General features: G+C 56.8%; 2 protein-coding genes across 2 annotated transcripts; both read right to left on the bottom strand.

The window, feature by feature from the left end:
* Positions 1–2,919: 2,919 nt before the first annotated feature.
* On the bottom strand, positions 2,920–7,355 carry LOC135317859 (keratin, type II cytoskeletal 3-like). Its single transcript, XM_064474393.1, has 9 exons — positions 6,699–7,355; positions 5,819–6,033; positions 5,558–5,618; positions 5,218–5,313; positions 4,879–5,043; positions 4,276–4,401; positions 3,848–4,068; positions 3,394–3,428; positions 2,920–3,287 (listed from the first exon to the last, which is right to left on the bottom strand). The coding sequence occupies exons 1-9, from the start codon at positions 7,353–7,355 to the stop codon at positions 2,920–2,922; spliced, it is 1,944 nt and encodes a 647-aa protein (XP_064330463.1).
* Positions 7,356–12,070: 4,715 nt separating this feature from the next.
* LOC104051335 (keratin, type II cytoskeletal 4-like) lies at positions 12,071–18,317 on the bottom strand. Its single transcript, XM_064474395.1, has 9 exons — positions 17,046–18,317; positions 16,234–16,451; positions 15,189–15,249; positions 14,894–14,989; positions 14,622–14,786; positions 14,268–14,393; positions 13,836–14,056; positions 13,267–13,301; positions 12,071–13,158 (listed from the first exon to the last, which is right to left on the bottom strand). Exons 1-9 carry the CDS (start codon positions 17,583–17,585, stop codon positions 12,851–12,853), a joined length of 1,770 nt encoding a protein of 589 aa, XP_064330465.1. The 5' UTR covers positions 17,586–18,317; the 3' UTR covers positions 12,071–12,850.
* Between the last annotated feature and the right edge of the window lie 276 nt (positions 18,318–18,593).

The raw sequence follows: 18,593 nt of genomic DNA, 5'->3' as shown, positions 1-18,593 counted from the left end.
AGGCTCATCCTACCCTTGAGGGACTCAAGCCATGGTTGGCCAAGGGTCAGCCTACCCTTGCGGGACTCAAGCCATGGTTGGCCAAGGGTCAGCCTAACCTTGAGGGACTCAAGCCATGGTTGGCCAAGGGTCATCCTACCCTTGAGGGACTCAAGTCACGGTTGGCTAAGGCTTAGCCAGGTGTGTGTGGCCTGACCTCTGCGACAGGCTGCCGATGGAGGCCGGGCAGCCATCCCTACAGCACGGAGGGGACACCTTGCCTTTCAAAAGCAGCTTGAACAAAGAGGGTCTTATTTCTTGGCTGTCATCTCCAAGACAGAGTTAAGAGCTGCAGGCCAGCCCGCGCTCCAGTGCGCTGGCTCGTGACGGCAGTCCCAGGGAGGTGTAGGGCAGCTCGATTTTTGGTTAGAGAAAACAGGGCGTCCCTTCTCACGGCCGCCCTCCCTGCGATTGCCAAACGCAGGTAGCTGCCCTTCTCGGTAGGAGCGTGACTTGGTTGTAACATCCCACACGGCGGCTCCACAACAGGGGGAAGATCTGTTAAGTCAGCCGAATGCCTGGATGCTGACCACATCCAGCGCATACAGATAAGACGCCCAGATTGAGTCACTCTGACGTCTTCAGACGAGATGTGAAGATTATGCCAAACCTGGAGTCACTTCAGCCTCCTCCAGAAAAGATTTAATACCAAGCCCAGGCTCCAGCCGTTCCTTCAGATCTCTTACACAAGTGGTTGTACGAAGTAAACTCATCAACAGCTGGCAAAATGTAAGCTCTGCAGAAAATGTAGACGGAGTCCGAGCCAGGCTGCAGCTTCGGATCTCGCAGCAGAGAGCTTCTGGCAGACTCGAGGAGGATGGCGCAATGAGTCATCACAACCAAGGCTCACAACGCTGTGTTTCAGATTTAAAAGCTGAGGAGAAACAGACTCTTAAAACCGAGAACAGAAACAGGTGATTCTCGCTCCAAGCCAAACCCCAAAGTGCTCCTGGCACAGCCCCAGCTTCTCAGAGGCACTGCCTTCTCGTCGTCTTCTCTTTGGCCAAACCCAGCCGCCTTCCCCAGCTCTAGCACGCCCCTGCGGGGCTGCAACGCGTGGAGGGGGTCCTCTGGCGAGAGCCCCGCGAGCATTCCCCGCTGCCTCGCCCGCGCCTCTGCCCAGGCCTGCAGCCTCCTGACCTGCTGCGGGGACACCGGCAGCTCGCAGCAGGTTGTTGTGGGACTCCTGAACCACCGCTGGAAGCGGTTTCTGTCTCTTTGATCTCTTCTTGCGGCGCGGCAACCGAAGCACAGATCAAACACGCCAGCGTTCCCCTCCCGTGCCCCCTCCTCCAGCTGCGCCAGGTCTCTCCCGCTCGCTCTCAGCGTGAAGAGGCGGCACTGGGGGGTCTTGCCCGACTGCCACGGAGCTGGTGGGTACGTGAGCCCGGGCCCCTGGGGAGAGTCACGCCTTCCCAACCCTTCGTGTTCCCACTGCTGGTCAGAGAAGGGGAGGATGAGGTAGGGTTTCCCAAGGACTCCTGGTGCTCGGAGGGTGCCCAGCTGCGCAGCCTGCCTGGCCACAGCCTACGGGTGCCCCAGGGGTAGGTGCTTGGCCAACGTCCATGCCCATGCTTACAGGCGGCTGCGAAGCCGCCCTCCCACCTGCCCGCATTGCCACGTCCCTCTTATTCCCTTCACACCAAAGCCTGCTCCACTGGGAGATGATCGGGAGGGAACGTCATGAGCGGGCGCTCAATTGCATTGGTTGGTGCAACGGTGAGCCGTGAGTTCTGGACATTTCTCCTGCCTCAGCTGAATTGCTGACCATTTTGTGCCTGCAATACCCAAAACCCTGCCATTCTAGGCACGGGCTTGTGCTACAGGCACGCAGTGGCTGAGGGGAGTCAGGGGCATCACCCGTGCTCGGGCACGTCCCTACCTCCACCCGCGCGCCCGGTCCCTTCCCGCCAAGCTCAGGCACGGCTGGGTGAGCGGCGCAACCCCCGTCTGCCCACCAGGTCGCTCCCCCAGCGGCTAAAACCACCCTGCCTAGAGGTGGCTCCCAAAGCAGCGACACAAAGACGTGGTGAATGTTCTCTGCGGTTTATTGAGCACGGCAACATCCCGAGGCAGTAGGGCATACCACGAAGAGAAGAGGAAGGGAGGCGGGGACAGCACACCTTGTTCCATGTCACGGGGGGCCTGGCACTGAAGAGCGGGCTTTGTTCTCCTTAGAAGAAGTCCGCGTGTGCCTGAGCTGTTACCGGCTGTCATGGAGGGCAGGGGCACGCGGAAGCGGCAGCCGCGGCTCCAGAGGCCGCGCCAGCTTGCGGCACCCGCGGGGCTACCGGCTGAGCAGCGCTGCCCTGGCGCTCCGCCCCGGGGCAATCAACCCCTCCGGCCAGCGGCCGAGAAGGTGGACGCTCCTCCCGGCTCGGCCAAGGGCCGGGTCCCGCTTGCCCTGCCCCTACCCTGACCCCGAACGCTAGTGACTGGAAGCAGCAGGAGGCACTGCATGCAGAAGCACCCCAGGGATACGGCCGTCGAGGAAGGAGGGAGGCGAGGACAGAAGAAGAGAGAGGAGCTTTATACACATTTGCCGCGAGGCAGCCAGAAATGTACAACCCAGCGCGAAAGGCAGAGCGTTTCCCTCCTGTAAACCAGCTCTCCGTGCTGGGGGGCCGCAGGTCAGGCTTTTCTTATTGCAGCCCTGGGCTCGGGGCGAACGGGCAGCTCGCCAGGGCTGCTGGCGGGGCGGGGCGTTGCCACGAGGCGCCCTTGGAGGGCCGGGGCCGGGTAGACGAGCCGGTACGTGGTGGGCCGTGGGGGACACAGTTTGTTTCATTGCAGGACACCGGGGCTGGACTTAAGGAGGCTGGGCTGCTGCCGGGAGAAGATGGGAGATGCTTCTTTCCTTTCTCAAGCTGGCTCTGGGGCTCAGAACCTCACTCCCGAAGATTTGACGGAGGTGGTCGTGACGCATCTCCGTACGGAGGACGATCCCCCACCGGAGCCGAAGCTGCCGCCTCCAGAGCCACAGATCCTTCCGCTTCCAGAAGAGAAGCCGCCGCTGTACATTCCTCCTCCCATCCCACAGCTGCCGCCCATGCTGCCACCTCCAAAGCCTCCTCCTGCTCCACACATGCCTCCTCCCATTCCGCCACCCATGCCGCCGCCGCCGCCGCTGCCGAAGCCTCCGCCCATGCCGCTGCCGCCGCCGAAGCCTCCGCCCATGCCGCTGCCGCCGCCGAAGCCTCCGCCCATGCCTCCTCGGCCTCCAGTGATGGTGGTCCTGCCTACCACAGCTGGAAGAGAGGCACAGGTCACGCACGCGCTGTCCGCGGGCAAGCTGTGCCTCCGGAAAGACACGGTCTGCCGCTACTTCACGAGGGAACAGGTGCGGATACTTACAGACGTTGACGTTGGACATGCCGTCGTTGCACAGCCTGTGAGGGAAAGCGGTAAATTTTAAATACCCAGCAAAGAAACATCCTAAAAACTGAGAACTGCATTTTCATCACCAAACCACTTTCCCATTTCATCCTCAGCAGCAACTTCAGTATCACTAAAGTATTTAAGGAAGGACAGCCTTGAACATTCGTCTTTGTGATGAGGTTCTTCCAAACATCAGGTTCATTAAATAGTTTGCACCTAACAGAACTGAAGGGGCAGTCGTACCTCCCACAGGGAACAGGGTATGCCAGCTGTCACTCCTGGCCACCCAAAATGTCACCCAGTGTGCCAACAGCCATACCTACCCATTTTAACCAAAGGAGCTGGTTTGACATTAAACTGTTACTGTCAAAACTCAAGACATCCAACCCAGATCTCAACATCCCTCTCAAATCAGAGGTGAGGTGTTTACCTGTTCTCCTCTCCCTCCAGCAGCTTCCTGTACATGGCAATCTCAACGTCCAGGGCAATCTTGATGTTCAGCAGCTCCTGGTACTCCTTCAACAAGCGAGCCAGCTCCTCCTTGTCTTTCTGCAGAGCACCTTCCAGCTCTTCCAGTTTGATCCGGGCATCCTTGAGGGCCATCTCACCCCGCTCCTCGGCCTCAGCAATAGCTGCCTGCAGCTGCTGGTTCTGAGGGAGAAAAGAGGACTCTTTCTCCAATCTCTTTTTGTCACTTAGGATCAGCCCTTCAAGCCCAAGTCAAGAAGTCAAGGAGAGAAAATGAACCATCTACATGAAGTAGACAAGGGGTGGTTGAAGGAACCATGTCTGCCCAAACGCGGTGCTCTGTGATCCAGCCTGATGCCAGCACCCCACGGGACAGTAGCCAGGCCCTACCTGCTTCTTCACGTTCTCAATCTCAGCCCGCAGCCTCTGGATGTTCCTGGTCAGCTCTTGGATCTCTATCTTGGTGTTGCGGAGGCTGTCCCCATGCCTTCCAGCGGTGTTCTGCAGCTGTTCGTACTGACAGCAGCGAGACAAAGCAACCCATCAGTGACACATTCCCAATGTTTGGACAAGATTTATCAACCATTTCATAGCTCACGTGCTGCTACTGCACCTATCACGTTGGTCGTGGATGCCCAGCTCAATGAAAAAGGTGGTTCTGAGACTCAAATATTATTGGTTTGGGACCCTGAAATCGATCTTAGTCACAATAATAAGAGTCCCTTGGCATCTTAAAAGCCGCTTTGGGCTTGCGTTTTCTAGTTGTGGTACATTTTTGGCCATCTTTATTGAGAGGCTGCTACCGTGCACCAAAGTGAGATGCTGGACACCTTGGACACAGTGAGTCAGGCCCCTCAGAAGCGACACAATTCCTCTGGAGACTCCCTCGCATGAGCTCCAGCACCGTTAGCTTAAAGAGATGTCTCGCTGTGCCATAAATTGTCTGCAGACTCTAGCCATCCCCCAGGGTGCCTTGGCCGCTTCCCAGCTCACCTGGCTCTGGTACCACGCCTCAGCTTCAGCCCGGCTGCTCTGAGCGATCTGCTCGTACTGACGCCTGACCTCCTCGATGATGCTGTCCAGGTCCAGGTGGCGGTTGTTGTCCATGGACACCACCACAGACAGGTCCCGGCTGATCGTCTGCATCTGGGCCAGTTCCTACAACCGAGACATGAGTTAGCCTGACCATCTGAGGAGGGAAGGAAAGAGCAGCAGCTCCAGGCAGCCTCTCCAGCCCAAACCCACATGGACCCCCAGCCCAACCTCAGTGTCTGTGGCCACCACGCTCCTCGCTGCACCTCCAGCCAGCCCTGGGGAAGGGAGGGCTCTTACCTCCTCGTAGATGCACCTCAGGAAGTTGATTTGATCAGTCAGAGCTCCCACCTTGGCTTCCAGCTCCACCTTAGTCATGTAGGCACAGTCCACGTCCTGCAGGAACGATCACAGACAGCACTTTCATTTCCTCTTGGAAACCCTTCAGGACCACGGGAATTACAGCCTGTGCTAAGGATAACAGCTGTGGCGGTGTTATTCACTTAGGCAAATTAAAAACAAGGGACTTCAAATATCAGCCCACAGATCCTACCGTCTCTCCGATTTCCCATCCAAGAGGGCGTCCCCTCGAAGCACAGATACAGCCCCGTGTTCAAGCGACCATTTTCTAGTGACTCACCTTCTTGAGCACCACAAACTCGTTCTCAGCAGTTGTGCGCCTGTTGATCTCTTCCTCATACCTGTGGAGAGTAAAAATACAAGCTGAGTTTCCTGAATTTTCCTGCCCAAGGCCACACTAAACAAACTAAAAGGGAAAAAAAAAAATTACAGAACGAAATATTTAGATGGAAAAAACTATGCCCACAATTGCCATAAAGGGCACGCGTGTGCAGGAAAGTCGCTTGAGCTGCTTTTTGGGTTAGTGTGTCACCGCACTTACTTGGTTTTGTACTCCTCGACGTATTGCTGCATGTTCTGCAGCTCCGACTCCAGCTGCCCCCTCTGCGCCAGGATTGAGTCCAGCTGCCTCCTCAGGTTCTGGATGTAATTCTCAAAGATGGCATCGAGGTTCTTCCTTGGCCCCGAAGGCCCTTGTTGTTGGAGGAGCTCCCACTTGGTGGAGAGGACCTTGTTCTGTTGCTCCAGGAAGCGGACCTGAAAGCCAAGGCACGAGCACCCACCATCACATGTGGAGCAGCAGCAGCAGCCAAGGCACCATTTCATCACGTAAAAAGGTTCTCCTTCGCGTGGCGATGAGAGAACTGGGTAACACTGGGGTGTTGGGGGTTAATTTCTTTTGTTGCCTAAACTGCAAGGTCGGGAAAAGGAGGACATTTCTACGTCTTACTCAAGCCAAAGGAGCTTTTAAGTGTAGCACCTGCTCCAGGTACATTCCTAGTGCAGGGAGTATAGAAATCTTAGATTTCTAGTCTAGATTTAAAATCCTGGATATTTGAAAACAAAGAGAAAAAGAATTATGTTAGTGAACACTTAAATGGGAGTGTAATTGGAAGGAGAATGGTACAGAAGGGAAAATTTGTGTCTGAAACCTGGAGATGTTTGGAGGCGTTGAGCCTGCTTGCCGAAATAACCTCTTAGTTGAGCTTGGTGCAACAGGTTAGATTAAAGCCCTGAAGACATAGCTTTGATCTCACATGGAAGAGAGATTCTCATCTCTTCCCTAGCAGTACTTAATAAAAAAGCTCTGCTCAAGCTTCTCAGCCTACTCGTATTTAGCTCAAAAAGGACAATATTTCTGCAGAACTTGAAAGTTCCTCCTGGTTTTGACCCTTAACTAGAGACAATCCCGCCCCTCTCACCTTATCAATGAAGGAGGCAAACTGGTTGTTAAGAGTCTTGATCTGCTCCTTCTCCTGGTTTTTGACTTGCTGGATCTGGGGGTCAATCTCAACATGGACTGGCTGTAGGAGGCTTGAGTCGACCTGCACTGGCTGGATTCCAGGGCCACCTCTACCGGGGCCGCCAAAGCCTGGCATGCCAAAGCCTGGCCCACCAAAGCCGCCCATTCCACCGCCACCCATTCCTCCGCCGCCCATTCCTCCGCCGTAGCCGCCCATTCCTCCGCCGTAGCTACCCATTCCTCCGCCAAAGCCGCCCATTCCTCCGCCACCACCCATTCCTCCAAAGCCGCCCATTCCTCCGCAACTCATTCCTCCACCGAAGCCACCCATTCCTCCGTAGCCTCCACCGAAGCCTCCCATCCTGCCTCCGTATCCTCCACCGCCGTAGCATCCGCCCATGGAAATCCTTCCACTGCCACCCATGCTATGGAGGCTCTTGCTGCTAAACCCTCCGCAGCGTCCACCGCCTCCAATTCCCCTGGACATAGAGAACGAGCTGTAGCTGCCCCTGCTTCTGCTGCCGCCGCCTCCGAAGCCACCACCGATGGCAGAGCAAGAGCTGTAGCCCCTTCTACTCCCGCCTCCAAAGCTTCTGCAGACGGACTGCCGAGACATGGCGGCTTCTTCCAAACAGAGCCAAAAACGGAGAAGACCAGAAGGACGGATGGAGCTGTGCTGCGAGGAGGCGCGTGCAGGGGGAAGGGAAGTCAGTCCCTCTGGCTCGCGGGCAGCAGATGCTCTCTTTTATCTGTTTCTGGAGGTGGGCTGGGTTTGCATGGGCGTGAAGGAGGAGACAGTTACTGTCTTCATCAGCGTGGCGTGGTTTACAGATTTTCATCTTCAATTTGCCAAACATTGACCCTACCCAGAAACACACCCTGTAACGCAGGAGAAAATTAAAAAAGATACAACCGTGTCTACCAAAAGGCAGCCCTCGATGACTAAGAAGTCGTACCCTTCTGTGGTACGGTAACAGTCTCCCTAGGATATACTCCTCGTCTTTTTTTTTCACCTTTCATCCATTGTGGTTGTTTCCCTGCTTATGTTTATCTTTATTTTGATCTCTCACTCCAAAGCCCCATGGCAGGCAAGCGCTGCAGTCCATGCCAAGTTGTAGCAGGGCTTTCACAATTCCCAAAACACACCTATGTTACACCCTCAGCCTTCTTTTTACATGGAAAATTGCCTTTGGCTTTGCGAAGTAGTTTCTCAATCTGGAGCCAGGGCTCAGCAAATTGCATTTTGATGAGGCTCTGCGTCTTTTTGATAAATAAAACCTTACCAGAAACGAGATGCCGGAGCGATGGTTGGCACTGGAAATTCATTTATTGTTGGACCAAACTCTCGCTGAAAGCAAGTTCTGGAGTCTTTGTGCCAAGGTAGTCTCAGCCCCAGCGGAGGGACGCCACCGGTATCACAGACGCAAAATCCCTTTCGGATTTTCTGAAGGCTCCAAGACCATGAGAAGAGCCAGAGGAGGCATCAGCTGCGACGGCGGGGAGCGTGGACAGCTGGACAGACGGCTCTGAGGACAGACAGAGAGAAGGAGGCATGCAAAATCGTGCTGCCCACATAATAAACCCTGTAACAATTTAAAGGCAATTAGCTAGGCAGAGGATGCTAGAGCTCGGCTCGCTGGTAGAGACGTGAGGAGCGAGGGGAGCGGAGGGCACGGTAACTCCCACCCGGGGAAGGCACGGGCCTCAGCCGCCGGGCTTCCTCCAGCGTTTAGGTGCAAACCTGTTTCTGGCAGGCGGGCAGACCCGTGCGCTGTGTTGAGCCCTCCTCCACGAGCAGGGGTAGGTAACTTTTTTAAGCTTATTTGCAAGCGCTCACCAGGTTTTAGGAAGGGGGAAGCGTGTCAGAATACTCCGGTTGTGACGGCATACTGAGAAAGGACTAGCTTACGCGTTCGGCTTGCAGTGATAAGAGTATGACCCATCATGCAGCCATCCCTTCGTCTTGCAGAAGCCTGCTTATCAAAGAACGATTACGGTCTTATTTTTAAAAAGTTGACTGAGAAGTCCAGCTTTATTGTTAGTTTTCAACTATCCTCAACCGCAGAAGCACCAGAGAGCAGAATTCTTAAAGCTCCCGAAGAAGGTGGTGGTGGGGGAACACTGGAAGGGGTTGCCCAGAGCGGGGGTCGATGGTCCATCCCTGGACACATCCAAGGCCGGGTCGGACGGGGCCCTGAGCGACCTGCTCAAGTTGGAGACGTCCCTGCTCACGGCGGGGGGTTGGACTCGATGGCCTCGAAGGGTCCCTTCCCACCCGCACCGCTCTGCGGTTCTAGGGAAGTTTTGAAGTCCAAAAGCCTCTATGACTATCAAGGCACCTAACTGTGCCAGCAGCCGCCTAACAAGGTTCTCGGGAGTTCCCACACGACACGGGCAATTAAACGCTTCTTGAAAATCCACACTAGCAACTCTCCATGTCTTCGGGTGTTTAAACACCTCTGAAAATATCGCCCAGGCACCCATTTTCAAAAGCGCCTACAGACCCAATGCGCAGCTAAACTGGCGTTTCCAGTGAAAAACACGGCCGTCCCGCACGGCCTGCCCGTGCCACCCCCCTCCCCGGCACCAGCGTGGTCCCGTGAGCACGCGGGGAGGCAGATCGGGGGACAGATACGGCTAAAAAAATATATATAATATCAACAAGCGACTGTGAGACCGAATGGGTGGGGAGGACGGGGGGGGGTTCGGTGGTTGTAGGGCGTCGTTTATAGGCAATAAATAGGTGGGCTGAGGAGGTCCCGTGTGGTTTGCTGGGCTTCAGCAAGACTTTGTCTCCTAAACGCCACAGCTGGGACAAACGCCCGCCCATCCTGGGGGGTTTTGAAGCACAACCTCGAACGTCCCCGCAACCAGGAGCCCGAAATCTCGGCAAACACCTGATCCCCGCTCGGGGCCGGGAGGCAGGAGCCGTCTCGCAGCAGCCCTTCCCTTCCGTCCTCGCGGGCGAGACCCGGCAGCGCCGCCTCCGGGGGCTCGGGCTGCGAACACGCTCTGCCCCTGGTTGAGCAGCCAAATAGGCTCCAGGTTTGGGGCGGGGGGCGACATCTGTACAGCTACACCCCCTGCATCTATCGCTGCTATAGACGGGACCGCGTGTACACCCGTGCACACGAGTTTAGCAATGCCTGCCCTTGCCTCCCTCCGCGTTCCCAAGCACGTGGTTATGTTTTTCTGGGGGTTTTTGTTGGGTTTTTCTCTTTTTTTTATTTTTTTTACTGTGAGCAGGACGATGTGATCAGAAAGTTCTCCCGTTCCCAGCCCCGCTGGGAGGAGACGCGTTAAGTCAGCACAACGCTCGGGTCCCGAGCGCCCGCGTCTGGAAAACGCGCTCGTTGAGTCACGGCCGCGTCTCCAGCCAAGTTTAGGAAATCAAACCGGGGTTTGGATATCACATCATCGCCCGGTTCGGATGCAATAGGCAGCTCTAGACTGCAGGGATCTCAAACAACATCGTCGTACCCAAAGCCCTGATGAAGGGAAATGACCGTAAAGGTCCCTTCCAACCCAAAGTATTCTCTGATTCGATGAAAATAAATGTCAGGAATACAGGGAAAGCTGCTCAAGCCGTGAATACTCGGAGGAAAAGGCTCGTTTCAGCAGCGAGGCCGCCCGCCGACGCGCACCGAGCTGAGGAAGAGTCTCCAGCCACAGAAAGGGAGAATTTAGGGGGGGGGTAAAAAAAATAACACAAAACAAAACACTTAATTCCCACGCTTTCCATAAAACACTTGACATCTAAGTGCTGTCACCGCATTAGGAGAGACTTTTAAAACGTGAGGAGATCACGACAAAACGAAACATTTCAGGCCACGTAAAACGTTCTCGCTCCTCCGACAGCAGGCGGGACTCGTGTCACACCGCGGCCCAGCCCGGGGGAATTTTCCCCTAGTTGCTGGCGCAATCACAGGAACAAAAGGCGAGGGCTTTTTGGTGTCTTGTTTGTTTTAACTGCAGCGTTTGGACACATCCAGCAGCCTTTTGTCTCCTCACCAAGCTGCCCCGATGGCAGGAGTCATGTGCTGGCGGCAAGTTTACGCAGAGGCAGCTAGATCGGGGTGACTCCGAGGGAAGTAGAAGTCTCTTCATTCAACGCCATCTCAGGTCCCTTTACAACTCACTAGACTATTTAACCATTGCCCAAACCATATCCCCGTCCAAGTCGTGACACGCCTTTGCTGGCAGCGGCGGGACGTTCCCCAGCGGCTGGTGCGTTTGTGTCTCGAGCATTTGCAAACAGGGAACGGAGCATGGGATAAATGACGTGACTCATCCAGATCTCAGAGCAAGTCTGCGGTTGACCAGGGATGTGATTCAAGGTCTCCTGAGCAAGAGGTCAAACCACACCGGGAGGTTTTGGCTCTAAATTGACAGGTCATCAAAAATATTCCTACTTTTGTGGAGAGGCAAGGCTTGGGAGGGGGTTGGGATCTTGCTCTTCCCATGGTCTCAGTTACCTTTTGGAGACACCTTAAAAGCAACCCGTGGCTCCCTGGCCAGTCCAGACAGCAGCAAAAGCTGCAGGGCTGGCTCCAACGCCGTGGATACCGAGGAATTAGCTCGGAATTAGCTGGAGCTGAATTAGCTCTTCCACACCATCCCTCGTAGGATGCTCCAAAAGCACGTAGGGCTGTGCAATGTCTTCGCCGTGACGGCGCCAGCGGTGGGCGCCGCGGCGTTGGGACCACCCTGGGGTGGAGGCCAGCGGTGTGCTTGGAGGCAGGGGGCAGTCAGGCGTGGACTAGGTGGGCAATGACCCACGTCGGCCAACACGAGCAAGGAAAGGGCTTAGGAAGAGAAAGGGGAAGGGAACGGTCTCCTGACATCAACTGGCTCTGCAAGTCCGCTCGCTCCGACGGGGCCAACGGCCTCAGCGGCCCCAGGAGACCCAGCAGAAGGGCAGAGGAGAGCGTCCAGGCTCAGCCCGGCTGCCTCTTTCTCTCTCTGCCGGGTCTGCCGGGAACAGGCTCGCTCCCACGGGCGCGATCCAAGAGGACCCCCTGCATTTCACCCACGCAGCCGGGCCGGAGCATCACGCCGAGCCTGGCCCGGCAATTTTGCCACCCCAGCCACCTCACCCCACAAGACCTCCTCCACCCTCCCACCGAACTTAGGAAAGAACCCATTTTTTGGAGAGTTTGGGGGCGGGAGAGGGGTGAGAAGGGCGGGAGACGGGGCTACCCGTTCGCTTTGGTCCCTTTAAATGCAAACTTCAAAGGGCAAGAGAAAGTCAGGTAGCGCTTTCAGATCTCAGCAAAAGAGCAGTCTTGTTGCAACACGAAACTCTTTGGTCAGAGAGAAAACCACACAAGCTTACTGCCTCTAGTGTTTATTAGGGCATGGCACATGCCGAAGGAGAAAGGCTTAAGCAAACAAGCCAAGTGTTCCCATGACCACAATGAAAGGGTAAAACCTGAGCAAAACTGTATATTTTACAACAGATCCTAAAGAACATGGGTGAAACTGCTGGTGTCTGGCTTAGGAAAGAAAAAAAAAACCACAAGCTACAGCGGGGTAAGAAATGTCTTCAGCTGGGACTAGTCACCATTAGGAAATTCCTGTTTTGGAGCTCGAGCCCTGGCTGATGAGTAGCACCCATTAAAATTGCACCACGTCTGGATCCAGCGCAAGGTCTTGGAAGACGCCGAGCCTTTCGGCGGGCTCCACGGGCGGCGACTTCTCCGAGCAGCGCCTGGACCCGTCCCCTCGACCCACCGCCGGCGGGATGCCTCTCGCTCGGACCGCGTGGCTTATCCCTTATCCCGGCCGTGCCCGGGGCTTCCCGGTGGACGGGAGGGTCCTGCTTCCGAGCGAGGCTCGGCACCCCGATGACCGGCAGCTTTGCAGGGTCTCGAGGGGAGCGCTGGCGAAGCGAGCCGGTCTCAAACGCAGCTGAGGGTCGCAGGTTTCAGCCGGTGAATGCAGCCGTATTTTACTTTTCCGTGCAGTTTCTGAAGCGGGGTGGGGGGGGGGGGCGGTTTGACGTGAAGCTGATGGCCATCGCCGTGGCCGCGAAGGGGGGCGGGGTGGTCGTCGTGACATTTGCTTCCTTCCTTCTTTGGGTGCTGGGCAGGGGTGAGACAGCTCACCTCCCTAGGCCCTCCGGTTGGAAGACGTAGAGCTGGTGTTCCTCTGGATGGTGCCAGACCCCAGTACCACTGAGTTACACCCCCCGCCCACAGAGCAGAATCCTGCCCCTCCAGAGCCAAATCCCCCCCCGGCACCGAATCCTCCCCCGGCACCAAACCCGCCTCCTCCCAGGCTGTAGCAGAAGCCAGCACCGCCAGTGCTACAGCTGCCTTTCCCACTCCCAACACCGAGTCCGATTCCTCCTCCTCCTCCAAGGCACAGCCCGCCGCCGTATCCACCTCCCACGGAGCCGCTGCCGCCTCCCACTACAGCTGCAGAGAAGAACAGAAGGCACGGGGTTACCTCTGAGGCCACCGCGGAGTTTTGGGTCATCAGCCCCAGCCCACCGTGCTCCCGCGGGAGCGGGGAATGCTACTTACAGATGCTCACGGCGCTCTGGCACTCTCCAGACATCCTGCAAGGAAAAGAGACGGAGCGTCAGCCCCAGCCAGAGCGTCTGGACCGCTCCAGCCCCGTGAAGCCAGGCTTGGTCCCTCAGAGCATGGGCATAAATAACGGCAGCGATAGGGCCGTGGTCATAGAACGACAGAACCACAGGGTGCCCTGAGCTGGGAGGGACCCGCAGGGACCATCGAGCCCAGCTCCCGGCCCTGCACAGGACACCCCAAATTCACACCGTGTCTCTGAGGGCCTTGGCCAAGGCCTTCTGGAACATCGCCAGGCTGGTGCCGCGATGCCTCCCTGGGGAGCCTGTGCCAGGGCCCCACCACCCTCGGGGGGAAGGACCTTCCCCTAATGCCCAGCCTCACCCTCCCCTGGCACATCTCCCCGCCATCCCCTCGGGGCCTGGCGTTGGGCACCAGAGAGCAGAGACCAGTTGATAGCTAATGGCAACACCGTTCATATTTCAATAGAGGGGACATGATGCGCCGTGTTCTCCCCATCGATTCAGCGGATGCCACCAAGCTCTTGCTCTATCCTCGCCCACCTGCTCTCCTCGCCCTCCAGCAGCTTCCTGTAGGTCGCGATCTCGATGTCCAGGGCCAGCTTGACGTTCATGAGCTCCTGGTACTCACGGAGCTGCCGCGCCAGCTCTGCCTTGGCCTGTTGCAGGGCTGTCTCCAGCTCGACCAGCTTGGCCTTGGCATCCTTGATGGCCAGCTCCCCGCGCTGCTCGGCGTCCGCGATGGAGCTCTGCAGCGCTTCGCACTGCGGGAGAAGACGTGGTGGTGATGAGTGGGGCAGGGGCGGCCGGTCCGAGATGAAACCACGACCCCAGATCACTTGGGCTCAGCTAGTCACCAATGCATCAGGCCCCCTCGCGCTTACAGGGACAGTTACCAGAGTGTTTGCTTTTAGGGAAGCTCTGAAGGGTGTTACCAAGCGCTCACACCCATTGCTCTGTAAATACAACCCCTACCTGTTTCTTCACGCTCTCGATCTCAGCCCTTATCCTCTGGATCATGCGGTTGAGCTCAGAGATCTCGGCCTTTGTGTCCTTAAGGCTGTCTCCGTGTTTGCCCGCCGTCGCCTGCAGCTCTTCGTACTGGTAGGCAGAAGCGAGAGGAGGGCGTCAGGTCCGCCGTGAGCGGCTCCTCACGACAGCTCCCCGTACCCCTCCCGTGCCAGCCGAGGTGAGCGTGACACGCTAGCTCCAGCCTGGCCAGATCAATACCAGCAACACCGCCGGGGCTCAGCGTGGTCTGAGCTCCCGCCAGGAACTCTTCCACCTCCCCAGCCGTCGGTGACCGCCGGCAAGGTGGGGAGCGCTCACCTTGCATCGGTACCAAAACTCGGCCTCCACTCGGCTCCGGTTGGCAATCTCCTCGTATCGGGCTTTGACCTCCGCGATGATGCTGTCCAGGTCCAGGTTTCGGTTATTGTCCATGGAGAGAACCACGGAGGTGTCGGAAACGGTCTTCTGCATCTGAGCCAGCTCCTGGAATTCACACCACATCTGCCTTTAGCCCTGCCGTGATTTCCTTAGGGTCTCGCAACCCTCCTCCGGCCCAGCGTCCCCCTCCAGGGAGCGGCACCACCACTTACCTCTTCGTAAAGATACTTCAGGAAGTTCAGCTCATCTACCAGAGAATCTAAATTTGCCTGAAGTTCCACCTTGGTCATATAGGCCGCGTCCACGTCCTGCCGGAGAAACGGGACGTGAGAGCCTTGCGCCTGGCGCCGGGCGCGTTATGGGGCGTTTCACGGGGAGCCCTTTGCGCCCCGACCCCCTTTGGCAGGTACGTCCCACCGTAACGAATCCGTGCTGATGGAACCCAGGCGTCCTCTGACCCAAGACGGGTCTTTGTGGTGAAAAAATAACAACAGAAGAGCGCTTTACCTTTTTTAGGAGCACGAAATCGTTCTCCGCAGCTGTCCTCTTGTTTATTTCCTCTTCGTACCTGTTGATTATAACAGGGGAGATGGAATCTGGCTGCTTGCTTTGGCTCCGGCTGCTGCTGGCAGCTAGGCGTTGTTGGCCTTCAGACCAATGAACGCAGCAAAAATAGACCTGCCGTGAGCGAGATTTACGGGCAAGCAGCAGCGCTTCGCCTTGCTCGGCAAGTCCCGGCTCCTGCCACCTCCAACGCCTGCCCGAAAAAGCCTGCCAAGAGGAAGCCTGCCGCTGCCTGACCCGAGGCCTGGTGGCTCTGGCCACTCCAGCTCCTCTGCAAGACCCGAGGACCTCCAGGTCCCCGACACGGGCCGCTTCCAGCTGCTCCTTGGGGCGAGGAAGCGCTGCAGAGCGTGGAGCGGTGGAGATGGTCTCCAAGGCCAAGCCGGTTTTCAACCTGCACCCTCGGTAGAGGAAGGGGTCTGGTGGAGACCGATGGGTCCCACGCTTGCTTTCCCACCACTTTCTGTAACTCCTTCAGCGGAAGCATTTCTCCCGGCTTTGTTCCGACTGGACAAATTAATCTAATAAATAATAGCCGGAAGAGAATCTCCCTTTTTTTTTTAACCCCACATCGTCCTTCCAAAGAGAGCTCTGAGCTTCAAATGATGGAGGATATTATGGAAGAATCCATGAGGAAATCCGCAAGGAAATTAGAGTAGGATTTAGCAACTGATCTAATGAGTTCATTAAATCATAATGTCAGGGATTCTTAAGTGAGGGAGACAAACAGTGGAGGATCCTGCTTCAGTGAGAAGCATAACTCAGACAAAATACATATTGAGAAATACCTTGGAAAATCGCTGCCTATTGTCAAAACTCAGTTGATGAAAACTTCCCCAAAACCTTTCACATTTTCTGATCATTGAAGCAAGGGAAATATTGCCAATCCTTACGATTCTTTCAATTTTCTGGCTGTTCAAAGTACACTTTTATCCCTGTTTCACCACCACCAGACAGCCCAACCGTGACGACACCGAGAGCGACATACTTGGTCTTGAAGTCTTCCACCATGTCCTGGAAGCTCTTCAGCTCTGCCTCCAGCTGATGCTTCTCGGTTGCGAGGCTGTCCAGCTGCTTCCTCAGCCCGCTGATGTAGCTTTCAAAGAAGGGGTCGAGGTTCCTGCCGCCCGTCCCTGTGCCACCCTGCTCCTGCAGCAGTTTCCACTTGGTCTCCAGGACTCGGTTCTGCTGCTCCAAGAACCGGACCTAAACGATCGCAGGGGCGTGGGTAGAAAAAGAGTCAGACTGTTCCCAAAAGCATCTTTTTCTTAATTTTTTTCTTACATTTTCCATATTTTTTTCCTGTTTAGTGAGTTTAACCGTCCTGCCTCTTCACACCTCCATGAGCAATACCTCCAGGGTCCCACTGGACAGGTGGGACCCCAGCTCTAGGACGAGTGGGCAAAGGCGGGTCACCTTCCCTCCCCAACCCCCCATCTTTAAACGGGAGAAACACGGTGACCTTCAGAGCTTTGGCATCTTCTCCTTAAAGATATGCCGAAACACCCAGAGTCCTTCAGCCCACGGACGGACAGAGTCCACCAGCAGAGACCCCTCTGAGGACACTCGGCACGTAGGGACGTGGTCCCACGTTCTAGCGCCAGTGTTGTGGTCCTAAGGACCGAGGATCCTCCTCCTGGCTTTAAGTCACTTCTCCAGCCACCCCCTCTGTCTGCAGGGGTTCTTTGGGGTGGTCTCTGGGTATTGTTGGGGGGGTTTTCTCCCGGTAGTTGCAAGCAGCACGAGCCGCAGTGGGCTCAGACCTCCACCTCCCAGCCCCGGGCTTGAAGCCCCGCTCACCTTGTCAATGAAGGAAGCGAATTTGTCGTTGAGCTGCTTCATCTCCTCCCGCTCTTGAGTCCGCACTTTTTGGATCTCAGGGTCGATTTCGAGGTTGAGTGGGGCCAGCAGGCTCTGGTTGATGGTCACTTCCTTGATGCCGCCCGGTGGGCAAGGGGGAAAGCCTTGGCCTCCCATCCCACCAGCGAACCCTCCGCCGACGCCACCGAAGCCGCCGATGAGGCCTGCACCGAAGCCGCCTCTGGCCCCGCCACCAAGGCCGGCACCGAGTCCTGCCCCGGCGCTGTAGCCGTAGCCAAAGCCTCCTTGGCCGCCGGCCCCAAACCCCCTGCAGACACCAGCACCTCCGCCGAACCCTCCCAGGGAGATGCTTTTACTCCCTCCCACGCAGTAGAGGCTCCTGCTGCCGAAGCCGCCGGCGCCGCCAGCTCCCCCGCACCCTCCGCGGGACACGGGGCCGAGCGCGACCTTGCTCCGGCCGCCGAAGCAAGCGGAGCTGGAGCTGAACCCCCTGCCGAGAGCACAGGACTGGCGAGACATGGTGGCGGCTCCCCAGCAGCCAACCCGCGAGGGGAGAAGAGCCGAGCGGCGCAGGGCACGGGAGGAGGTTCGGAGGCAGGAGGAGGTGAGTCCTGTGGGTGCAGTGGCTGGGCGCCCCTTTTTATGTGCTCAGGGAGTTGGCCGGCTGTCAGGGGAGTGGAGATGTCGTCTTCTGGTTTGTTTTTTTTTTAATTCTATTCATTGTTTTAGGGCTTGGAAGGATGCCCTCCTCTCTTTGCCACCACCGTGACCTGCCTCAAAACACTCCCTCGAGAGCTAAGGAAAACAAAGCCGATGTTGGTGTTGGAAGCACGGCCGCAGATCAAACTCTCTGAGCTGCAGCTGTCAACTCATCACGGGCCTTGCTGAGCCTCTTATGGCCGTGACAAAGCCCTACAAATTCCTTGACGTATTACACCCTCGAGGGAGACCCTTGTTTTACCTAAATCACTCATTTTGAGCCTGATGGCAGGTGCTCGGTTCGCTGAATTCCAGCAAAAACGTGCTTTCCCAGTCACACCCTCCGCTGCGCGCCAGTTCAACCCCCTGCTCAGAGGCGCTTTCGCTCGGGTTGTCCAACACTGTTTCATAACCGGAGAGCGTTGGTCCTCGGCAGGGACGTCAAGCTGGGTTTATGTCAATAAAGAAGACTTAGAAACACTTTTTAAGAAGGTTTTAAAGTCATTTTAGATCGCTCTGACCAGTGTACTGAGCCCGGAGGGACACGGAGGTGTTTGCGGGCACCAAGACATCGCGCTCCTTCCCCGTCGCGCGCCCTCGGCGGGGCCGCGAGGCCGTGGCCGGCCGGAGGAGCCCTGCCCCGCGCCGGCGGGTCCCCGTCCCTCCCAGGCTGGACGGTTCCTGATCGCCCTCGCGGGCCCCCGGCCACGAGCCCCCTCCGCAGCACGTGGCACCTGGCACCGCCGCCCCGGCGCTCGCCGCCAGCGAGCTCGCCTTGGTCGGGGGGAAAAATAATACAACTTAATTGCTTAACCGCTTTTAATTTAT

Source organism: Phalacrocorax carbo, chromosome 27, assembly GCF_963921805.1.
Source record: "Phalacrocorax carbo chromosome 27, bPhaCar2.1, whole genome shotgun sequence".
NCBI classification, from domain to species: domain Eukaryota; kingdom Metazoa; phylum Chordata; class Aves; order Suliformes; family Phalacrocoracidae; genus Phalacrocorax; species Phalacrocorax carbo.
The sequence above is the reverse complement of the archived record's forward strand: the minus strand, read 5'-3'. Positions and strand labels throughout refer to the sequence as shown.

What these genes read in the sequence shown, in the direction of transcription:
- LOC135317859 (XM_064474393.1), bottom strand. Translation starts at nt 7,355, where the DNA reads ATGTCTCGGCAGTCCGTCTGCAGAAGCTTTGGAGGCGGGAGTAGAAGG. An exon ending in AGTTTGTGGTGCTCAAGAAG is followed by an intron (nt 5,314 to 5,557) that starts GTGAGTCACTAG and finishes TCGTTCCTGCAG; the next exon opens with GACGTGGACTGTGCCTACAT. An exon ending in CTGGAGGGAGAGGAGAACAG is followed by an intron (nt 3,429 to 3,847) that starts GTAAACACCTCA and finishes TTTCCCTCACAG; the next exon opens with GCTGTGCAACGACGGCATGT.
- LOC104051335 (XM_064474395.1), bottom strand. Translation starts at nt 17,585, where the DNA reads ATGTCTCGCCAGTCCTGTGCTCTCGGCAGGGGGTTCAGCTCCAGCTCC. An exon ending in ATTTCGTGCTCCTAAAAAAG is followed by an intron (nt 14,990 to 15,188) that starts GTAAAGCGCTCT and finishes TTTCTCCGGCAG; the next exon opens with GACGTGGACGCGGCCTATAT. An exon ending in TCGAGAGCGTGAAGAAACAG is followed by an intron (nt 14,057 to 14,267) that starts GTAGGGGTTGTA and finishes CTTCTCCCGCAG; the next exon opens with TGCGAAGCGCTGCAGAGCTC.